This window comes from Canis lupus, chromosome 27, assembly GCF_003254725.2.
Source record: "Canis lupus dingo isolate Sandy chromosome 27, ASM325472v2, whole genome shotgun sequence".
NCBI classification, from domain to species: Eukaryota; Metazoa; Chordata; class Mammalia; order Carnivora; family Canidae; genus Canis; species Canis lupus.
In genome coordinates, this window is record NC_064269.1 from 13942113 (window position 1) to 13966558 (window position 24446).

The 24446-nt window shown below is 34.5% G+C and overlaps 1 protein-coding gene across 37 annotated transcripts in view; it reads right to left on the bottom strand.

Moving 5' to 3' along the window:
* Nucleotides 1-24446, bottom strand: part of C27H12orf40 (chromosome 27 C12orf40 homolog) — a 117750-nt gene that overhangs the window by 37425 nt on the left and 55879 nt on the right. For 23 of the 37 annotated variants that reach the window (XR_007406452.1, XR_003140502.2, XR_007406453.1 and 20 more), the window contains 5 exons: nt 19342-19868; nt 18617-18686; nt 17487-17547; nt 4850-4916; nt 246-340 (listed from right to left, as the gene is read on the bottom strand). Coding sequence is in view for 22 of the 37 variants with exons in the window: in XM_025455619.2 (XP_025311404.1) it covers nt 246-340; nt 4850-4916; nt 17487-17547; nt 18617-18686; nt 19342-19868 (820 nt within the window). In the remaining 15 variants the exon portion in view is untranslated. Of the gene's footprint in view, nt 1-245; nt 341-1601; nt 1699-4839; nt 4917-17486; nt 17548-18616; nt 18687-19341; nt 19869-24446 lie in introns of those variants that run through there. The other 14 variants (XR_003140501.3, XR_007406454.1, XR_007406456.1 and 11 more) reach the window with 8 other exon arrangements.

A 24446-nucleotide genomic window follows, 5' to 3' on the forward strand; every position in this document is an offset into this window, starting at 1 on the left:
CCATGCAGGGAGCCATGTGGGACTTAATCCCGATACTCCAGGATCATGCCCTGGGCCAAAGGCAGTCACTCAACCGCTGAGCCACCCAGGCTTCCCATTTTAAATATTTTAAAGTATTTTCTTTACACATATCTACTACTTATTGACAATTATTTTTTTCAGAATGTAAAGGTAAACAATGAGAAATACAAGTAATTCCAAATTAGAAGAACATAAACTAATAAGCAAAAAGAAAAGTAACTTACCATCTCTGAACTAGAACTGAAGCAACTATCTGTTGGCCTTGGAGAGTAATAGGTAGACTGACTACTCTGTGAAGAATCAAGATCTGAAAATAAAGCTTTAATTGATGAAGAATGGTATTTATTAATGCTCCACAAAATATATACACACAGGCAGAAGATATTTGTTGGTGAAATAAATTTAGCTAACATAAAAATTTTTTAAGGTTTTTATTTATTTATTTGACAGAGAGACAGAGATAGCAAATGAGATAGCACAAGCAGGGGGAGTGCCAGAGGGAGAAGCAGGCTCCCTGTTGAGGAGGGAGCCCAATATGGTAGTCAATTCCAGGACCCTGAGATCATGACTTGAGCTGAAGGCAGACACTTAACTATCTGAGCCACTCAGGCTCCTCTAGTTAACATCTATAGAGCACTTTAAAGTGTGCAAAAACAAGTTAAAATCTTATATGCTTGGCAGCTTGCATCTCTGACAGGGTATTATGGGCTTATTCTACACCTAAAACCATTGTATCTCTAAATAAAGTAAGAGTATATAATTTAACGGAAGAAAAGAGAATAAAGAAAATTGGATTGATTTTTTTTCCAGTATATGAACCACTTTTTATGAACAAATAATTTAAAGTGTCAACTGCAGGAAGGAAGAATAAGACAAGTATATTACATCCCAAGGTGCCAGATATTTGCTAATCCAGTAAATGAAGATTCATTGTGCAATGAAAACTGTATGAAAAAAAATCAATTCAAAGCATCCAGTATGATATTCTCTCATTATCTGTTTAATATGTTCTCTTATGATTTCAAGTACACTTTAAAAATGCACCTGAGAAGTAGGTTATGACCCCCTATAATGTAAAAATACTATAAATCAACAGTAGCTTCAACTACTCCTCTCCTTGTTTATGAAAATGGGTTTGCTATCAAAAAAAGCACAAGGTAATGGAATGTGGAGCAACAACTCATATCAAACCACATTCCCTCCTCTATGCAATAAGCTATAAGTACTATCTATTCATGTCTCAGATCAGGACTAATGCTCTCTGTAACAGAATCTAACCAGTCAGCTGAGAGAGACAACTTAGCTGAACTCTGATATCCTTAGTTCATCATTCTAGAAGGAAACTCATACCTCTGTGGATCAGGTTTTTCTTGATAGTGGAAAGCAGAGTACAGAAAAGTGAATGGTAGATTTTACTAACATCATAATCTAAAAGCATTCTCCCTCGTAAGGTTCATTCACTTCATAAGTACAGTAAACCAGAGTCATTAGAAGACAAATGTCTATTGAATGAGTATCTGACCTATAGCAGTGTAAGAAAAGATATATAGATCGAAATGCCAATTCAGTTTAACACTTACTGAGTAATTGCCTTATGTAAGGCACTGTAATAGTAGGGAAACATGACAGGTCTACAATGCTCAAAGTGTTCAGAATCTTTTGGTGGAGAAAAACATACTGTTTAAAAGAAAAAGTCACAAAATTAGGTGCAACAACAGAAGTCACAGAAGGTACAAAAGTAATAGCTTGAGGGGATGAGCACTCGGTGTTATACTAGATGTTGGCAAACTGAATTTAAATAAAAAATGTTTAAAGAAAGTAATAGCTAAGTGTGGTGAGCTCTAGAGAAAAAGTTGGGAAGAACTACAGAAAAACACAGTACAGGGGTCCCTGGGTGGTTCAGTTGGTTAGATGTCCAACTCTTGATTTTGGCTCAGGTCATGATGTCAGGATTGTGGGATTGAGCTCCACATGGGGCTCTGTGCTCAACTCAGAGTCTGCTTGTCCCTCTCTCTTTCTCAAATTAACTGATTCTTAAAATCTTAAAAAAATAAAAAGCATAAAGAATAGGTTTTGAAAGCTAAATAAATTTTCTAGAGAGACAAGATGAAAAACAGCATATGGAACAGAAGAAAAAAGTATACGGATACACTTTAGTACTAAAGGAATTTGCATTTTAATTACCTACCAAGGCATCTAACTGAGGATAAAGAAGGGTGAGACCGGATAAAAGCAAGTCACTTAGAAAATTAATTCAATAAATTCGTTATAAAGTGATGAGGATCTACAATAAAGCAGTAAGACGGGGGCGGAGAAGAGACCAAAGATTCCAAACATTTATCCATCTATCTATCTATCTATTGTTAGAAGATTCACCAAAAAAATGTCTAAGTTAGAACATAAGTCATGTTGGGGAGGCTGCAGAATAAAAGGCACATTTCTGGTAGGACTGCCATATGATATGACAGGGAATTTGGAAAGATCTATCAAAAAAACTAATGTATGGGGTGCCTGGCTGGCTCGGTCCATTGGGTATCTGACTCTTGATCTCAGCTCATGTCTCAATTTCAGAGTTGTGGGTTTGAGCCCCATGCTGGGCTTTACACTGGGCATGGAGCCTACTTTAAAAAAGTAAAAAACAAACAAACAAAAACAAAAAACAGAAACCAACGTATCTCCCCTATGACTCAGTAATCCCACTCTTAGAAATTACCCCAAAAATGCACCTCCACAATTAAGGAACACGTGCATAATGTTGTTCACTGCAACATTATTTGTAAGAACAGAATACTGGAAACAACTCAAATGTCCATCAACAGGGCAGTCATTGAATAAAGTATAATTCATCCACATAATGGATTACTACATGGTCATAAATAAAGAATGATAGAATGTCTAATACTAACATGGAGAACACTATAGGATGCTTTATTAAATTAATCCATTTAATTAATTTATAAAATATTCTATACTAAATAAAATATCCAGTATTACTTTCAGAGTGAGAAAGGCAAGAACCAAGATTCATGTGTATCTGTGCACTTATATATATTTTTGGGCTTTATTTTGGTGGGGGGGGGGAAGCTGGAATGATAAACCATAAATCAACACCAACACGAAAAGAGCTACTCATACGATACAGAAGAAAATAGAGCAGCAAAAATAGGGACAGAAACCAAACCAATGTGTTACATATTCAAAAGATTAAACAGATTCTAAAAGAAAAAACCCATTAAAATTTCTAGATTTCCAGGCAGCCTGGGTAGCTTAGCAGTTTAGCGCCGCCTTCAGCCCAGGACCTGATCCTGGAAACCGGGGATCAAGTCCCACATCAGGCTCCCTGCAAGGAGCCTGCCTCTCCCTCTGCCTGTGTCTCTGCCTCCCCCTCTCTCTTTCTGTGTCTCTCATGAATAAATAAAAATCTTTAAAAAATTTTTTTCTAGGTTTCCTATTGGACTAGATATACTGAACAATCATTCTATCACAGACTATATAAAAACTGTCAGAAACTTTTGCCCAGGGAAGCCCTGGTGGCGCAGTGGTTTAGCACTGCCTGCAGTCCAGGGTGTGATCCTGGAGACCCAGGATTAAAGTCCCACGTCAGGCTCCCTGCATGGAGCCTGTTTCTCCCTCTGCCTGTGTCTCTGCCCCTCTCTCTCTGAATAAATAAATTAAAAATCTTAAAAAAAAAAAGAAACTTTTGCCCATAAAAATACCGCAAAGAATAAAAAGATCATTCAAACATGAAGTATTTGCTACATATAGGTCTACAAGCAATTAATATCTAGTATCTACAAAAAATATCTAGGATATACAGGATATATAGAGATATATAAGACACATCCCATAAGAAAAGCGGAATTTCTTAAAAGAAACATGGGCAACAGACATGAAAGGCATTTCACAGATGGAACAGGAATGGTCAATCGACCTAATTAATAACTAGAGAAATATAAATTAAAATTACAGTGAGATTCCACATTGCCAACAATGATAAAAAGCTGACCCAGAGTTAGAATATGTAAAAACTAAGACTCCCACCTCTTGCTAGTGAAAGTTTAAAATGACACAATAACTTTGGAAAATAATTTTGCATTACTTTGAAGAGGTGAAGATGTGCATATCATATGAACTACGTATCATAGAGGAAATTTTTATACATGTGTGCCAGGAGAAATATCAAGAATTGCCAAAGCAGCACTGTTTATCATACAAAATATTCAAACAACCTAAGTAATCACTGCCAGAGTATGTATAAATAAGATGTAGTACTACATTCACAAGATAGAAGGCTGTATAGTAGTAAATAATGAAATGTACTAGAGTCACAACTATCAAAGTACACAAGCCTCAAATATATTATTTGAGGTAAATATTACTATATTACTGGGTAAACAACAAAAAAAATTGCAGAAAAATATGTAGTCTGTCTCAATCTGTAGAAAGTTCAAAACCAAACAATGGAAAAGACTGCATGGGAGATCACAAAAAATAAATTCAGGATAATAGTTACCTCTAGAGGGCAGGATAGGAAATGCAATTGAGAAGAGCTTCCAAAGTACTGATTCTACATTATTTCTTAAGCTACAAAGTACATACAAGGGTATCGGTTTTATTATTCACTAAACTATATATATATTATATATACTTAAATATAATATATTTTCTCAAAGGTAAGAGCAATTTTAAAGAACCAGTTGCATTGCTAGTATATTCTAAGATATCTATGAAATATTTGCTAGCAAAAATCTGGGGGAAAAAGCCACTTAATTTTCATTTAAATGTTAGTTGTCTTTTTTCTTTAAGAATCAAATTTACTTATAGTTACAGTGACAGATTTTTGTAGATGTTGGTCTGTCTTTTAAAGAAGAGGTTCCTCCTCCTTCCATCAGAATCTAGAAGAAAAACAAAATTTTAACAACTCCCAAGTTTATAAAGAGTTAACCCATTCATATTTCCCTTTTAATCTCACCAATTCATTTTATGTACTTTTCTATTACTTTAATTCAACAAAGATGATCTTATAACTATGAAGAAAATTGCCTGTGATGAATAAAATAAAATTTAAATGAATTTTGAAAACAGCAAGCAACAGAATAGACACTTGCCAAAAAAAGTGATGAAAAGGCCTGAGGTAATCATAAGTAAATGCAGTTCAAAGAGACAGAAATATGAAAGCAATATGGATATTTATTCTGTTCTCTATCTCTAATTTCTTAAGTTGGATATCAGTTTCTGTATTTTTAGGTATTTTTAAATAATAAAAGCCCATGAAGTATCAATTTTCTGTAGAACAAACCACTGGTTTTTGTTTCATCAATTTCTATATAATTTCTAATTTATTTTCATTTTCATTTTCTCTTTTTCTTTTTAAAACCCAGAGTGTGTAATTTCCAAAAAAGTAAGGGAGGTTAAGCATCTTTTGTTGTTGTTGATTTCTAATGAATTATTAGAAAATGCAACTATGAATCTCTCCTTAGACAAATCTCAAACTTCCTTTATGGCTTATTACATGAATTATATTTGCAAATGTATCGTGGACCTAGAAAAATATATGCTTTCTGTTGGTTAAGATAACAGTGCTTTAATAAAGACAGGTAGGATAAAGGAGAAACTGTCCAGCTGTTCACCAAACTGTTTCCCTTTCCTCTTGGGCATACAGCTAGAACTACATTCCCTAACCTCCCTTGGAGTTGGTTTGGAAATGTGATTTAAGTTCTGGTCAGAGGCAAAAGTGGTGTACACCACTTACTACTCAAAGCCCATAAAGATTTTCTCCACAATCCTCTACTCCCCCCCCACCCCGCTTTTTGCTATCTGATATCAACATACACTATAAATGTGGAAACCACCCATTAAAGAAAGCAAAGTCCCCATCAGCTTGGGGTCCTGAATAACTTTATGGAACAGAGCCTCTTCTCTAACCCCACTATTCAATCATTTAAAAAGTATTATACGCTCAACTCTTAAAATACTCAAGCTCGAAATTTGTACCACAACATACAAGTTGAGACAGCTATACAGACCCCAAGGCAAATACATACACAATACCTACCTTAGATCTGTTTATACAGGATAAATGACAGGAAAAACCATCCCAAAGAGAAGATACTAAATTATCCAAAGAATTTCCTCCACACCCCCAGGAGAGCAAGCCTTCACAATGCCTGCCAAGCTGGATTTCATAATTGGTATGGATCAACAACTCTGTATTTCCTCTTCTGTTTTCTGAATGAGTTTTCTATTGCATTTATATTGTCTTTGCTCTGAGACTATTTATTTTGTGTACCTTTTATTATATGTTTCTTCTTTAATTTTATGATTATTCTACATTTCTTTAAAAATACAGATTATTTTCTAATTTAATATTCTTTGAATCTTGATTTCTAAAAGATCGGCTTCTTTATATTTATTAATTGCTAAGCAAATTTCATTCTTTACATGTTATGTTTACCATTTATGTAGAAGTGTCATTTTATTTTTCCCCCTCATTAGGTTTCCCAGTGACATTACAAATCCTTTGAATTCTGAAGTTCCTCCATTGTCTTCTCCAAGTCTCCTCCTCCAATGTCTCCATTTCTTTAGTGATTACCTTCTCATTTTCAACAATCATATTTAAACCTTATTTCTCTACTGCTTTAAAAGTAAATAGGTTCTGGGGCACATGGGTGGCTCAATCAGTTAAGTGTCTGCCTTCAGCTCAGATCATGATCTCTCAGGGTCCTGAGATTAAGCCCCGCCTAAGGCTGCCTGCTCAGGGGGGAGGGGAGTGTGCTTTTTCCCCTCTTTCTCCCCTCCCTCCACCCCACAGTCATGCTCTCTCTCACTCTCTCTCAAATAAAGTATTTTTTTAAAAACAAACCAAAAAAAGTAAATAGGTCCTAGTTCAAGATGGCAATGTAGAAGGATACTTAACTTACATCCTCCCACAGACACATCAAATCTACAGCTACATACAGAACAATTTCCTCTAAAAGAAACCAAAGAGCTAGCCAAAAAGACTCCTTCTAATTACGAAAACATGAAAAAACACACACTAAAACAAATTGGGGGTACCTGGCTGGCTCAGTCAGAAAAACATGACACTCTTGATCTTGGTGTCATAAATTCAAGCCCCACTTTGGGTTTAGAGATTACTCAAAAATAAATAACTTAAAAAAAAAAAAAGAAAAACCTTTTTAAAAAAGTTATTAAAAAAAAAGTTCAAGAGGCTAAAGCACACAATTTCACCACAAACCCCATTACGAGCAAGCAACCCATAATTGAAAGGGAACTCACAACTCTAAAATTCCTCCAGAAGAGCAAGTGGTTTGAACACTACAACTGATACCCAAACTTTTAAGACCTCTATCTGACAGACAAAACCCCAAAATATCAAGCTCTGTAAGTCAACAGGGCTATGTCTGTGAGACCAACAAGGCTACATGTAGCACACTGAGCAGCAGTTTCTTAACAAGCTCTCAGAGGCTCACTCTTTCTACAACTCAAGAGGCTAGAACTGAGGCAGTTCACTTAAATACCCAGTTTTTTGTGAAAGAAGCCTATTATCTTACCTTCATAGCAACAGCCTGAGGGATAGACTTCTAATTAAACTCACATCTAAGGACAAACTAATCCTCTCCAGAGACCTCAAGAGGCTGAGCACTATCTTTATGCTCACCCTCTGATCAGCTTCAGTCATCAGCATCCCCAGTAAGGAGATTGTGCACATGTCTGGTACCCTGGTTTTTGTGGCTGCTGCTCATGGGATGCCACCTAATTACTTAGCTCTGGCAGCCAATAGGTCCCAGATCTCGGCCTTACATTTGAAGGTCCCATACGACTGTTACAAATAGAGAAATAATTCTGAAACAGCCACCTCCAGGGGACAGGACAGAGACACAACAGACTAAAATGCAACCCCAATCTTTCTGTGAAAGAGGCCTATATGATTATCTTAAATCTTCAGCCTGAGGGGCAGGCTTCTAATTTAACACACAACTAGGAGCCACCTACAATCATCTCCAGATTCTGTGGAAGCTACCAGGTACCATCTTCATACTCACTCTGCTCTACCCCAGACTGCTGGTGTATCCAAGAAAGGAGCTTGTACAAACACCCAGCATCCCAGCTTTTGTGGTAGCCTAGTTCTGGTGGCCAGCAAGGCTTAGCTTCACAAATTCAATGGGATGACAGCCTACAAAGAGATACTTCTTAAGTGGCTATCACACCAGGGCTTAGTGTAGAGGGGATAAGATGCCCATCTCAAAGTCTTGCTATGAAAGAGGTACACTTGCCTACTTTAAAAGCTCCCACCTAAGGGTACACCTTCCAATAAAACTGAATCTGAGTCCTGAGATCCTTCCCACTGGGATATGGGCAGGTTTTGGCATAGCCTCAACTACTGGGAACTACTAAAAATAAAGTAGACTACTTGGAAAATCAAAAAGTTTGAGAGACAACCAAGAGATAGGACAGGGTTTTATTTCGTACTCAAGGCCCCACCTTCAAGACTAAAAGAGATGTGTTTTATCTAACACATAGAAACCAACAGAGTCAAAGCAAATGAAGAGACAGAACAGTATGTTCCAAACAAAAGAACACAATAAAGCTTCAGAAAAAGACTTCAGTGAAATGAAGATAAATTATTTTCCTGATCAGAGTTCAAAATAACAGTTGTAAAAATGCTTTCACTGAGGTCAGGAGAACAATGCAAGAACCAGATGAGGATGTCAAGAAAGAAACAGAAAATATAATAAAGTTCCAAACAGAAATCACAAAGCTGAAGAATACAGTAACTGAACTGAAAAATATAATAAAAGGAATAACAGAAAAGTTGATGAAAGCCAAAGAAAGGATCAGGAACCCAACTCAAAGGGCAGTGGAATTTGTTAAAGCAGAGGAACAACAACAAAAAGGAATTAAAAAAGTGAAAATAACATAAGGGACTTATGAAACAGTATCAAATAAACCAGTATTTGTATTATGGGAGCCCCAAAAGGAAAAGGGAGACAGGGATAGAAAATTTAATTGAAATTATGGCCCAAAACGTCCCTAACCTGAGGAAAGAAACAGAGTTCCAAATAAGCTGAACCCAAAGAAACCATACCAAGACACATAATTAAATTATCAAAAGATAACAACAAGGAGATAATTTTAGAAGAAGCAATAAAAAAACAACTTGTTTTATACAGGTAACCCCCATAAGACTATTATCAGATTTTTCAATAGAAACTTTGCAAGCCAGAAGAGAGTGGCATGATATATTCAAAGTGCTGAAAGGGAAAACAACCAGTCAAGAATATTCTACCCAGCAAAGCTGTCCTTCAAAATGGGAGCAATAAAGAGTTTTCCAAATAAGCATAAAGCTAAAGGAATTCATCACCAATAGACTTGGCTTTACAAGAAATCTGAAAGGGATCTCCTGAAGCTGAAATAAAAGGTATCAACTAGTAACAGGAAAACATATGAAAGTATAAATCTTACTGGTAAAGACAAATATATACTAAAATTCAAAATAATGTTATAAATGTGGTGGGTTAATTACTTACAAAGCTAGTATGAAGATTAAAGACAGAAGTAGTAAAAATAACTACAATAATTTGTTAACAAATGTGTTAGACAAAAAGAAGTTGTAACACCAAAAACATAAAATGTTTGGGAGGGTAATCAAACTATAGAGTTTTAGAATGCATTGGAACTTACATTTTTATCAACTTTAAATGGACTGTTATCAGTAGAAATTGTTTTATATAAGCCTCATGGTAACCCCAAAGCCAAAATCTATAGTAAATAAACAAGATATACAAAAAAAGGAATCTAAGCCTAACATTACAGAAAGTCATCAAATCACAAAGGAACAGGAACAGAGCAAGAGAAAAAGAAACAAAGGAATTACACAACAGTCAAAATATGATAAAAAAAAAGGCAATAAAAAAAAAGGCAATAAGCCTGTATCTATCAATAATTACTTTAAATATAACTGGACTAGATTTCCCCAATCAACAGATACAGAGTAGCCAAATGGATTAAAAAAAAAAAAAAAGAACCATTCATATGCTGTGTTCAAAAGACTCATTTCATATATAAGGACACATACAGGCTGAAAGTGAAAGGATGGAAAAAGATATTTCATGAAAATGAATACCAAAAGAAAACTAGAGTAGGTTACACATAGACAAAGCAGACTTTAAAACGAGACTATAACAAGAGACAGAGAAGGTTATTATATAATGAAACAGGAGTGAATCTAAGCAGAGGATATAACATTTGAAAATATATAAACACCCAACATAGGAGTATTGAAATATATAAAGCGAATATGAACAGACCTAAAGAAATAGTAATACATTAATAGTTGGGAACTTGAATATCCCACTTTCATCAATGGATAGATCCTCCAAAATAGAAAATCAGTACTTAAGGAAACAGTGGCCTTAAATGCCACTTTAAACCAAATGTATTAAACATATATAGAGCATTTCATCCAAAAGCAAGAGCATACACATTCTTTTTTTTTAATATACACATTCTTCTTTTTTTTTTCTTTTAAGATTTTATTTATTCATAGAGACAGAGGGAGAGAGGGGCAGAGACACAGGCAGAGGGAGAAGCAGGCTCCATACAGAAAGCCTGATGTGGGACTCGATCCCGGGTCTCCAGGATCACACCAGGCTGCAGGTGGCGCTAAATCGCTGCGCCACCAGGGCTGCCCTATACACATTCTTCTTAAGCACATATTGAGTATTTAGCATGACAGATGGTATTCTAGGCCAAAAAAACAAGTCATAATAAATTCAAGAAGATTAAAATCACATAAACTATGTTTTCAAACCATAATAGTATGAAAATAAAAATTACCAGAAGGAAGCTGGAAAATTCATAAATATATGGAGATTAAACAACATGCTCCTAAACCAATGACTGAAAAAATTAAAAAATATTTTAAGTATCTTGACACAAATAAAAATGGAAATACAAAATACCAAAACTCTGACATGCAACAAAAACAGTTCTAAATGGGAAGTTTGTGGTGACAAGCACCTTATTAAGAAACAAGAAAGATCTCAAACAACCTAACTTCATACCTCAAGTAACTAACAAACTGAACCTACAGTTAGAAGAAAGCAAATAAGAAAATTCAGAGTGGAAATATATAAAGCAGAAACTGAAAAGACAATAGAAAATATTAATTAAACTAAGAGCTGGGGCTAGTTTCCAAGATCTATAAAGAACTTATTAAACTCAACACCAAAGAAACAAACAATCCAATCAGGAAATGGGCAAAAGACATGAAGAGAAATCTCACAGAGGAAGACATAGACATGGCCAACATGCACATGAGAAAATGCTCTGCATCACTTGCCATCAGGGAAATACAAATCAAAACCACAATGAGATACCACCTCACACCAGGGAGAATGGGGAAAATTAACAAGGCTGGAAACCACAAATGTTGGAGAGGATGCGGAGAAAAGGGAACCCTCTTACACTGTTGGTGGGAATGTGAAATGGTGCAGCCACTCTGGAAAACTGTGTGGAGCTTCCTCAAAGAGTTAAAAATAGACCTGCCCTACGACCCAGCAATTGCACTGTTGGGGATTTACCCCAAAGATTCAGATGCAATGAAACGCCGGGACACCTGCACCCCGATGTTTATAGCAGCAATGTCCACAATAGCCAAACTGTGGAAGGAACCTCGGTGTCCATCGAAAGATGAATGGATAAAGATGTGGTTTATGTATACCATGGAATATTACTCAGCCATTAGAAACGACAAATACCCACCTTTTGCTTCAAAGTGGATGGAACTGGAGGGTATTATGCTGAGTGAAGTAAGTCAATCGGAGAAGGACAGTGTATGTTCTCACTCATTTGGGGAATATAAATAATAGTGAAAGGGAATATAAGGGTAGGGAGAAGAAATGTGTGGGAAATATCAGAAAGGGAGACAGAACATAAAGACTCCTAACTCTGGGAAACGAACTAGGGGTGGTGAAAGGGGAGGAGGGCGGGGGGTGGGGGTGAATGGGTGACAGGCACTGAGGGGGGCACTTGATGGGATGAGCACTGGGTGTTATTCTGTATTTTGGTAAATTGAACACCAATAAAAAATAAATTTATTAAAAAAAAGAAAAAAGAAAAACTAAGAGCTGGTTGTTTGAAAAGATTAAAAAAATTGACAAACTGTTAGCTATGCTTAAAAGGGAAAAAAGAAAGAGAACTCAAAATCAGAAATGAAAGAGGAGATGTTATAACTGATTATAAAGAAAAACAGATCACAAGAGACTACTAAAAACAATGATAAATCAGCAAACTAAATGACCCAGAAGAAGTTAATAAAATTATTAGAACATATAACCAACCTATCAAGACCGATTAAGAAATCAAAAATATGAATACACCAATTACTAGTAAAGAGACTGAATCAGTAATCAAAAACTTCCCAACATGCAAAAGTCCAGAACCAATGGCTTCCCTGGTGAATTCTATCAAACTACCAAACATTTTAAAAAGAATTACTATAAAAAAATAAAAATTAAAATAAAAATTAAAAATTAAAAATTAAAAAATAAAAAGAATTACTATCAATCCTTCTCAAACTCTTCCAAAAAATAGAGGATAAAGAAACACTTCCAAACTCATTTTATAAAGCCAGCATTATCTGATACAAAAACCAGAAAAGGACACTATAAAAAAGAATTATAGGACAATATCCTCTAATAAACATAGATTCAAAAGTCTTTGAAAATATTTGCAAACTATATTTAGCAATACATTAAAAGGATAATACACCATGATCGAGTGGGATTTATTCTAGGATTGTAAAGATGGTTCAACACTAAAGGATAAAAATCCTATGATCATCTCAAAAGATGCAAAAAAGGCATCTGACAAAATTTAACATCCAATCATGATTAAAATTTACAACAAAAGATTATAGAGGGAATATACATCAACAGAATAAAAATCATACATGTTAAGCCTACAGCTAACATCATACTCAAGGGTAAAATGATGCAAGTTTTCCATTTAAGATCAGGAACAACACAAAGATGTCTACTCTCACTACTTTTATTCAACATAATACTAGAAGTCTTAGAGCAATTAGGCAAGAAAAAGAAAAGGCATCAAAAGCAGAAAGGAACAATTAAAATTATCTTCCTTTGCAGATAACACTCTATATAAAACACCCTAAATACTCCACCAAAAAACTGTTAGAAATAATAAATTCAGTAAAGTTGCACATTACATAATCAACATACAAAATCAGTTGCATTTCTATACACTAATAATGATCAGAGAAATTAAGAAAACAATCCCATTTATAACTGCATCAAAAAGGATAAAATATCTAGGAAAAAATTGAACCAAAGAGTAAAAGATATGTACACAGAAAACTGTAAGATACTGATGAAAGAAACTGAAGACCCAGGCAGCCCGGGTGGCTCAGTGGTTTAATGCCGACTTCAGCCCAGGGTGTGATCCTGGAGACCCGGGATCAAGTCCCAAATTGGGCTCCCTGCATGGAGCCTGCTTCTCTCTCTGCCTGTGTCTCTGCCTCTCTCACTCTCTCGGTCTCTCTCATGAATAAATAAATAAAATCTTAAAAAAAAAAAAAAAAGAAACTGAAGACCCAAATAAATGGAAAGATAATCTGTGCTCATGAATTGGAAGAATTTATCTTGTTAAAATGTCCATACTACCCAAAGCAGATCCAAAAAATCCCTATCAAAATTCCAATGATATTTTTCACAGAAATAAAACAAATAATCCTAAAGTCTGTATGGAACCATAAAAGACCCTGAATAGCCAAAGCAATCTTGAGAAAGAAGAACAAAGCAAGAAGCATCCATTTCCTAATTTCAAACAATATTAGAAAGCTACAGTAATCAAAACAGTACGGTACTGGCATAGAAAACAAGCACAGACCAATGGAACATAATAAAAAGCCAAGAAGAAAATACATACACAATGGCCAATTAACTCACAACAGAGGAGCCAAAAATGTACAATAGGGAAAGGGAAGTATTTCCAATAAATAGTGCTTGGAAAACTGGATAGCTACATGCAAAAGAATGAAAGTGGACTTCTATCTTACACCATACACAAAAATGAACTCAAAATGGAATAAAGACTTGAATATAAGATCAAAACCATAAAGCTGCTAGAAGAAAACATAGGGGGTAAAGTTCCTTTACAATGATTTTTTTTTATTTGACACTAAAAAATAAATGCAATTAAAAAGTGAAACTAAATAAGTGAGACTACATCAAACTAAAACACTTCTGCACAGGAAAGGAAACCATCAACAATTTGAAAAGGCAACATATAGAATGGGACTAAATATTTGTAAACCATTTATCTGATAAGAGGTTATATCCAAAACATAAAGAACTCATATGACTCAAAGCAAAATACCAACAGTCTAATTAAACAATAGGCAGAGAAACTGAACAGACTTTTACCCAAAGAAGACAGACAGATGGCCAACAGGTACAAAAGTCTGGGTTTTTTGCTCATTTTTTACATTCCACATGTAAGTGAAATCATATGGTATTTGTCTTTCTCTGATTTCACTTAGCATAATACTCTATAGATTCATCCATGTTGTCACAAATGGCAAGATATCATTCTTTTGTATGGCTGAGTAATATTCTATTGCGTGTGTGTGTGTGTGTGAATCCACACACGTATATACATACTACAATTTCTTATTCATTCATGTATACAAGGACATTCAGGTTGCTTCCGTATCTTGGCTATTGTATATAATGCAATAAACATTGGGATGCATGTATCTTTTCAGATTAGTGTTTTTGTTTTCTTTAGGTAAATACCCAATAATGGAATTACCGGACTATACAGTATTTCTATTTTTACTTTTTTAAGGAACTTCCATACTGTTTTCCATAGTGGTTGCAGCAATTTATATTCCTACCAACATGTTTGTGCCTGATATTTTCAGAAACATACCAAAAAGGAGTCATTTAGAGGTCCTTGTCTTAAATTATAAACAGCACCCCAATTAAATTCAGCTGTATTTTGCTCACAGTACATGATAGAATGTAGAAGTACACTGAACCTACAGCTAAATAACCAGCTATTTGGATGAGTTTGATGTGTATTTTATGAAACTGCATTCTCTACTAAGCAGTAAAAAATCAGTCTTAGGTACCAGTAGAACCCAAGTATTGAGTAAATCAAAGAATCTTTACGTCTGTAATTCAAGTTAATCTTTCAACAGCTAAAACTGGAGGGCAGGAACTCTCATAGGCAACTTTTAAATTTGCAGTTGAGGCTTCAGGGCAGAAAACCAGAAGTTTTGCACAACTGCACATTAAAAAATATTTTTAGGGAGTGTATTTTCAATATAAAATGTTAAAATTAATGCTCCACATCCTTACTAGCACTTGTTATTTCTTGTCTTTTTGATACTGGCCATTCTGACTAGTATGGTTCTGATTTGCATTTCCCTGATGATTAGTGATGCTAAGCATCTTTTCATATGCTTGTTGGCTATCTGTCTGTCTTCTTTGGAAGAATGTCTATTCAGGTTATCTGCTCATTTTTAAATCAGATTTTTTACTTTCTTGGTGCTAAGTTGTATCAGTTCTTTATGTATTTTGGATATTAACTCCTTATTGCATAAATATATTTGTAAATACCTCTTTTACTAAGTAGGTTGCTGCTTTTACTTTCTTGGTGGTTTCCTTTGCTGTGCAAAAGCCTTTTATTTGGGTGTATTTTAATTCATTTTTGCTTTTGCTTCCCTTGTCTGAGGAAACATAGCCATAAATATGTTGCTAATGCCAAGAAGAACAAAACTGAAGATATCACAAGCTCAGATTTCAAGATACACTACAAAGCTACCATAATCAAAAAGTATGGTACTGGCACAAAAACAGACACATACATCAATGGAACAGAGTAGAATGCCCAGAAATCAACCCATATCTATATGGCCAATTAATCTACAATAAAGGGGTTAAGAATATAGAATAGGGAAGAGTCATACCAATAAATGATATTTGGAAAATATCTTGCCAAAAAATAAAACTGGACCACTTGTCCTAAACCATACATAAAAATGAACTCAAAATGGATTAAAGACCTAAGTGTGGGAACTAAAACCATAAAACCCCTAAAAGAAAACTTAAAGTGCTTTTTACTAAGTTCAAACTGCCTTTTGTAAAAACCCCAGTTGCATCAATGTTCTAAATGCACTAGGTTTTTTGTTGTTTTAGTCTAGTTACTAGACTATAGTTTCCTAAAAGTAGGTTCCATGTCCTTTCATCTCTATACCTTTCTGAGTCTCTTGCATAATAGAATATGAGCTTCAGAAGAATGAAAATTTTGTTTTTTCACCACTGTACTGATGAAATAATAAATGTAGAAATTGAGTGTAGAAATACTCAATAAATTCTAATTAAAGGAGTTCATAATATGCAGTCAATGCACATTTTGAAGATAAAAAAAACCAATTAGTATAGTTGAAAATACAGTGTCAAATAAGAGTCTGAAGGGGTGCCTAGGTGACTCAGTCAGTTGAGTGCCAGAATCGATTTTGGCTCAGGTCATGATCTCAGGGTCTTGGGATCAAGTCCTGCAATGGGGGCCTTCTGCTCAGTGAGGAGTCCGCTTGTCCTTCTACCTCTACCCCTCCCCTCACTCTCTCTGAAATAAATTTAAAAATAATAACATTTTAAAAAATAGTAAGTCTGGGGATCCCTGGGTGGCGCAGCGGTTTGGCGCCTGCCTTTGGCCCAGGGCGCGATCCTAGAGACCCAGGATCGAATCCCACATCAGGCTCCCGGTGCATGGAGCCTGCTTCTCCCTCTGCCTGTGTCTCTGCCTCTCTCTCTCTCTCTGTGACTATCATAAATAAATAAAAATTTAAAAAAAAAAAAAAAAAAAAAAAAAAAAAAAAAATAGTAAGTCTGAATCCTGGTGTAAGTATATTACCTTGAACAAGTTATTTAATCTCCCTGAACTCGAGCCTTTTTTGCATTGAAGACCTTACAGAATCAGGTTCTTGTAGATTAGAAATGGAGTACATAAAGCTCCTAGCACAAAGTCTGGACTGCTGTAACAATCACATACCCTTATTAAGAGCAGCAATTACAACTTATATAACCAGCGTTGATAGATCTTTCAGTATTCTTAAACATAACTATGTTAACCATAGCACATTGAAACCTAAATGTTTTCATCTTGGATGAAAATTTATAGGACTCATAGAAAGAATTTTTAAAGTATCTAGATTGGTTTGTCTTAAAGCTTATTACAGGTTCTGAAAGAGTATTAATTTTATTCTAAAATTAAGCTATAATTGCCCCAGAGTAAAAAAATATAACAAATAGCATTAATCTCAGAAGAAGTTTTTCTGATAAAAGCTAACTTTAAATCAAAGTAAACTGCCAATACTAAATTATGACATAATAACAACTCATTTAACTGGAAAGAAAATGGAAGATGTACATTACCTCACCAAATCCAAAGTCCCACGATTGCTTAGAATGCAATTCTTCCAAAGAGATATCACCCCTAAGGATCATAAATAAAGATGCTTTCAAACTGTACTTTATTCCTGCTGAAAATTATTGTTCTAAATCATGGTTCCCAAAGTTGGCTTCAGATCAGAATTGTACGGGAAGCTTTTAGAAAAACATTCATAAACTTCCAACTTCAAGAGCTTATTTATTATGTGTGGATCAAACCTGGTATTTTTAATTTAAAAAAGCACCCGCCCCTCCACCCCAAGTGACCTGTAGCCATTTTGGGAACCATGTCCTAAATCACTTTCATAAAGTACATTTTAAAATTCAAGACCTACCAAAGCTGTTTTTCATTCACAAGTTACTGAATATTTGGGGATTTGACAACAAAGTAGCTAACTTATTGATTATATTAAATAAGTTGTGAATCTACATTTTAATTTGTTGTGCCAATCCCATAAAAATAGCATCTATAAACACTTTTTAATACATAGATATTTTAAATATTTCCATAAGAAAGTACTTTCAAAAAAATATGTTCTAGTTCACAACTTTCAATTACGAAGATCTGACTAAATCATAATTATTACCAAGAAAGTTTGGGCTATTCTGAAACTAGAAGTTTTGTTTAACTACCTGTAATAACTGTCCTATAAAATGTTAATATGCTTATGCCATTACAGTTGAATTCTATCACTCTCCTATTCTGATTCTATACTAACCAAGCAACCTTCCCATGGAGAGTTGAGTCTATGATTAGAAAATATGCTTACCATGCAAGTAAACAAACATTCCTATACATGCGACTACTCTATTTCTTACTATAAATTAATAAACTGACATTCTGGTGAACATATAAGTTTCTTGAACATGTAAGTCAGTATTCTCAAACCTAATTAATACTAAGATTCCAGATAAGATATTTCTGCAAGCAAATATGAGCAACATACTCTCAAATGGGTGATACTACCAAGATTCTGACAGCTGAGAAGCCTTCTTGAGGCTGGTCTGCCCACCGTCAAAGAGCAATATGCCTATTCACTTTGTATCAGTTCAAACCCACAACACGCACTATACTAGATCTTGATTTATATTCTCCAGATTTACCTAAAACTTACATATGTTTCACTGGATATTTCTGGCTTTCATTCTGTGGTATCTTCTCTTGGTAATCACTTTCAAATTTTCCTTTAAAAATAAAAGTATGCATTGAATTCAAAACTTTAGCAGAGACAATTTGTTTTTTTTTTTTTAATTTGAAGCTTACAAACCACAAAGAAGGAAATTACTGATCTAAAAAGTCATGTAATAGAATATGTTGGGCAGATGGAGGTAGGGCCTCTCCAAAATGGATGACCTAAGGCTAATAGGTAGGGTCACCCTTCCCTCAGATGTCACCCCGGATAAGTTCCTAAAACTCATCAAGTCACAAACAACTCGTGACCTATCGAGACCCGCCTAAAAGAAGAAAAACACCAGAATCAGCCAAAAACAAGAACATGGACCCTGCCTCACCTTATCACATAAAACCACATGTCTCTAACCACCCCATTTTTTTTTTTTCTTAACTTGCACAGGTATAAAAAACACATACCCTTCCCCTCCTGGGTGCAACTTCCCTGACTCGGGCCTCCTCTTCACTGAAACTCGCCCGGGAGCGCTCCCCATTAAAGCACTCTGGAACCTACTGCCTGGCTCTGCTGTCTTTAATTTTCCCCGCCAATCATTAAAAAGAAAACCTAACAGAATGTTACTCTATCTATCTATGGAGATACACACACACACAGAAAACAACAACAAAAAAACTCAATAGATTATTATGTTTTCCATGTATAATACTCACCTTTTTTTTCAGAGCTGGCTACGTAACAATCCTTTTCAAAAGATGTACTAAGAATATTTCTTTCATTATTGTTGTACTCTTTTTGATACTTACTTGGCTGATACTTTTCTGGATAACTTGTTTTATTAAAAGTAGAATTACTAAAAGTCAATTCTGGATCTGTAAAAATACTTCTAATGCATCTATCAGTTGAATCATTTTTATCAGAACTTGTGATTGCAGAAGCATCTCCCATACTGTCACAATCACACTTGTCAAAGGTTTTCCTTATCCTCTGTTGATCTATGCTTAATAAATTGATGATATTTTCACTAATAAAAGAGTCATAATTCTCCGATATAAGGTGGGCTTTTGACTGGTTCACATCTTCAAGAAAATGTGAAGCCTCTCTTCTATTTTCTCCCCAAATATGTTGTGCTGACTGTTTTTCAGTAATGAAGTCTGACTGTCTTTGCTCATCCATGCTTCCACATTCTTCACCCATAACTACAACAGATCTTCCAGTAAGGAAACTGCAATTGCCTGGACTTTGGAGTAAATAAAAACATATTTATCAAGAAAAACATAGAATATTTTCAATTAGAAACAAAATTTTAGAGAACACATTGAGTAGCTAAACTATGTTTTAATTTTTTAAATTTAAATAAATAATATTGCTTTGGGTAAAATTTGTGTAATGTACTCTTCTGGTGCCTTAGTGAGTATAAAAATAATCTATACTTGGGTCAGTATTTCAACATGAAAAATTAGTATGGGTTCAATTTGCTGTTATATTAACAAAACAAAACATACCCAACCTATAGTTTATCTTCTATAATAAGATCTAATGAATAATCAAGATAATATTGTGTATAGCTGCTGCTTTACTTAACCAGAGAAAAGATATTTAAAGATTGTGGAGAGAAAAATTATCCTGTTAAAACATAAAACCAAATAGTCATGAGAATATTTTAACAGACTTTTTTCAACCTAAAACTCTGACATTCTCAAGACAGAAAAATATAGATACAAAAAAGCCAAGATATAAATTATATGAAAAGGTTAGACTATATAACTTTTTAAGTTCCTTTCTAATGCAGAAATCATAATTTTAGTTTACGTTAAACTTGTACCAAATCTACGCTATCATAGGACATAATTAAAAATCAAGATATTCCAAATTGTTGTCATTGACTATCAACAAATTTACTTGGGGTTGGGTTGTTCCAGAGATTGGAAGTACCAACGAAATTTAGAAAAGAAATATAAACTGATTGATTTCCAACTTTATTTTGTAAGTTATTTATTAAATACTAACAAGCAAGTATACCTGCTGTGTTCCAAACACTATGCCATGTTATGGACATAGAGATAAAATAATTCAATTTGCTATTAAGCAGAGAGAAATGTTTTATTCATGAATGTTCACAGATCACGACCCTATACTGTTTGTCAACATAGATCTCATTGGTGTTTTGGGCTTTATAATGCTATTATGTTATACCAAAAGGCATAACCTATAGTATGCAATTATATATACTAACACCAGAGAAATTTTTGGTACTCTAAATAAGAAAATACATGTATAGAAAGACACCTATGCACATTAATCAGATATTTAATGTATGTCTACTATGTGGTAGGGAAATAATATATCTTATATTCTAGTTAAGGAAAACAATAAATAATTAACCATTACTAAGTGCAAAGGATAAAAGAAATACAAAAATAAATTTAAAAGATAATTACAGCACCTTTATAGATGCTACAAGATCATATGATGAAATAATAACTTCTGTTCAAAATCCTCTATCAGATACTCTAGTCAGAAAAGTCCCTAGTAAGGAAGTGATAAGTGATAAACAAGTGAAAGACACAGAATGGTTAAAAATATGAAGAAAGGAGTAAGCATACTCCAGAGGAATGGAATGGAATGGAATGGAATGGAATGGAATGGAATGGAATGGAATAGAATAGAAGAATAGAATAGAATAGAATAGAATAGAATAGAATAGAATAATAAGCACAAACCCAAGATTTGCAGCATATCTGAGGAAAAAAGGAAAAAAAAAAAAGATCATGGGCCCCTGGGTGGCTCAGTCAGTTAAGCATCTGCCTTCAAGCTCAGGTCATGATCCCAGGGTTCTGGGATCAAGCCCCAAGTCAGGTTTTCCCCCCTCTCCCTCCCCCCTACTTGTGCTTTCTCTCTCAAATAAATAAAATCTTAAAGAAGAAAGAAAGAAAGAAAGAAAGAAAGAAAGAAAGAAAGAAAGAAAGAAAGAAAGAAAGAAGGAAGGAAGGAAGGAAGGAAGGAAGGAAGGAAAGAAAGAAAGAAAGAAAGAAAGAAAGAAAGAAAGAAAGAAAGAAAAAGAAAGAAAGGAAAAGAAAGGAAAAGAAAGGAAAAGAAAAGAAAAGAAAAGAAAAGAAAAGAAAAGAATAAAGATTGAATAGAATTAGTAAAGAAAAACCTACAACCTAAGGCTTAAAAGGGCTCAGATCATATAGAACTTAATATTTTTATTCAAGTATAATTAATACACAGTGTTATATTTCAGGTATAAATATAATAACTCAGTAATTATATGCATTACTCAGTGCTCATGATGATAAGTGTACTCCTAGTCCCCTTCACCTATTTCACTCATCCCCCCACTCTCCTCTCCTCTGGTAACCACCAGTTTTGTTCACTAAATTTAAGTGTCTGAGTTTGTCTTTTTTTCCTTTGTTCATTTGTTTCTTAAATTCCACACGAGTGAAATTGTATGGTATTTGTCTTTCTCTGACTGACTTGTTTTACTTAGCATAATAATATCTAGATCCATTCATGTTGCTGCAAATGGCAAGATTTCATTCTTTTTATGGCTGAGTAATATTCTATTATATATATATATATTTCTTTATTCAGTTATCTATGGATGGACACTTAGGTTGCTTCCATAATTTATCTATTGTAAATACTGTAATAAACATAGGGATGCATATATCTTTTTGAATGTGTTCTAATTTTCTTTGGATATCCCATGGTGGAAATACTCAAGTCATATGAATAGAGCATTACTTTTTAAAAGAACAGTAAGAAACACTGAAAGGTTCTAAATACAAAGTAAAATGACTTACTTTTTGCCTTGAAAAATATCAGTTTGGTTACTAGGTAGATATAAATTTCATAACCTTCAGGAATCCCTGGGTGGCTCAGCAGTTTAGCCTGCCTTCAGCCCAGGGCATGATTCTGGAGTCCCAGGATTAAGTCCCACATCAGGCTCCGGGCACGGAGCCTGCTTCTCCTTCTGCCTATCTCTGCCCCTCTCTGTGTGTCTGTCATGAATAAATACATAAAATCTTAAAAAAAAAAAAAAGACTGAGTATGTTGAAGTAAATGCATGAAAAATACAAATAAAAGTAAAATAAAATTTACAGAGATGAAAGATATACTGAACAGATTTATGAGTAGTTGAGACATCAAAGAAGATACAACTAGTAAATCTGAAGATAAAGCAAATATAATCTATATAAGATAAAACAAAGAGAAAAAAATTATTGAAAGCACCAGTAAAGTGTGACACAACTTCAAGTGGACTAATTTAATGTAATTTAAATTGTCAGAGAAGAAAAGTTAATCAGAAAAAGTATTTAAAAAAATTTTTTTTAAGATTTTATTTATTTATTCATGAGAGACACAGAGAGAGAGGCAGAGACACGGGCAAAGGTAGAAGCAAGCTCCCTGCAAGAAGCCCGATATGGGGGATCCCTGGGTGGTGTAGCGGTTTGGCGCCTGCCTTTGGCCCAGGGCGCGATCCTGGAGACCCGGGATCGAATCCCACATCGGGCTCCCGGTGCATGGAGCCTGCTTCTCCCTCTGCCTGTGTCTCTGCCTCTCTCTCTCTCTCTGTGTGACTATCATAAATAAATAAATTAATTAATTAATTAAATAAAGCCCGATATGGGACTCAATCCCTGGACCAGGATCACGCCCTGAGCCAAAAGCAGATGCTCAACCACTGAGCCACCCAGGCATCCCAAGTATTTTTAAAATTAATGGCTGAACTGTTTCCAAATTTGATAAAAACAGTAAGTCCACATATTTAAGAAGCTTGACACTGCCAAAACACAAGAAATGGAAAGAAAATGAACATCCTAATCAATGGATAAAAATCTATGGTAGAAAGTCCATGATAGAGAATCCATGATAGAAAAATCTTTAAAAAACAGAGAAACAGTATCTATTAGATATACAGATATTAAGATAAAAATGACAGCATATTTCTAGTTGGAAACAACACAAATCAAAGACATCTGTAAAAAAGAATACAATGAAGACAAGTATACAAAACAAATGAATTAATCAGTAGTAGACCCATATTAGAAGAAATATTAAAAGAAAATCTTTAGAATTGAAGGAAAATGGCACTGATGGAAATCTAGATCTACACAAAATCATGAAGACCACCAGAAATAGTAAATTTGTGCTTAAATATAAAAACTATGTTTTCTTACATTTTAACCCTCTTTGAAAAGAGCAATAATGTATTACTGGATCTATAACATATATAAATAAAATATAGGACTATAACAACACAAAGGCCAGAATATAGAAACAAAAATATACTGTTATACTATACGTCAAGTGCTATAACTTGAACATACCATGTGATAAATTAAAATGTATACTATAAACTAAAGCAACAACTGGAAAACAAAACAACTTAACTAATAAGCCAACAAAAGGGGTAAATTAGTCATTAAAAAACAAACAAACAAAATAAAGGCTGATATAGAGGAGGGCAGCCCCATGGCTTAGTGGTTTAGCGCCGCCTTCAGCCCAGGGCGTGATCCTGGAGACCCGGGATCGAGTCCCACGCCAGGCTCCCTGCACGGAGTCTGCTTCTCCCTCTGCCTGTGTCTCTGCCTCTCTCTCTCTGTCTCTCTCTCTCTCTCTAATAATAAATAAAATCTTTTAAAAAATAAAAAAAAACAAAATAAAGGCTGATATAAAGGAAAAAGAAACATATGGAACAAACAAAAAAAAAAGAGAACAGACTTAAACCCAACCATATCAATTGTCACGTTAAATGTAAACCATATTCTTGACCACAGAATGGTCAAGTCTCAATAAATTTGAAAGGATT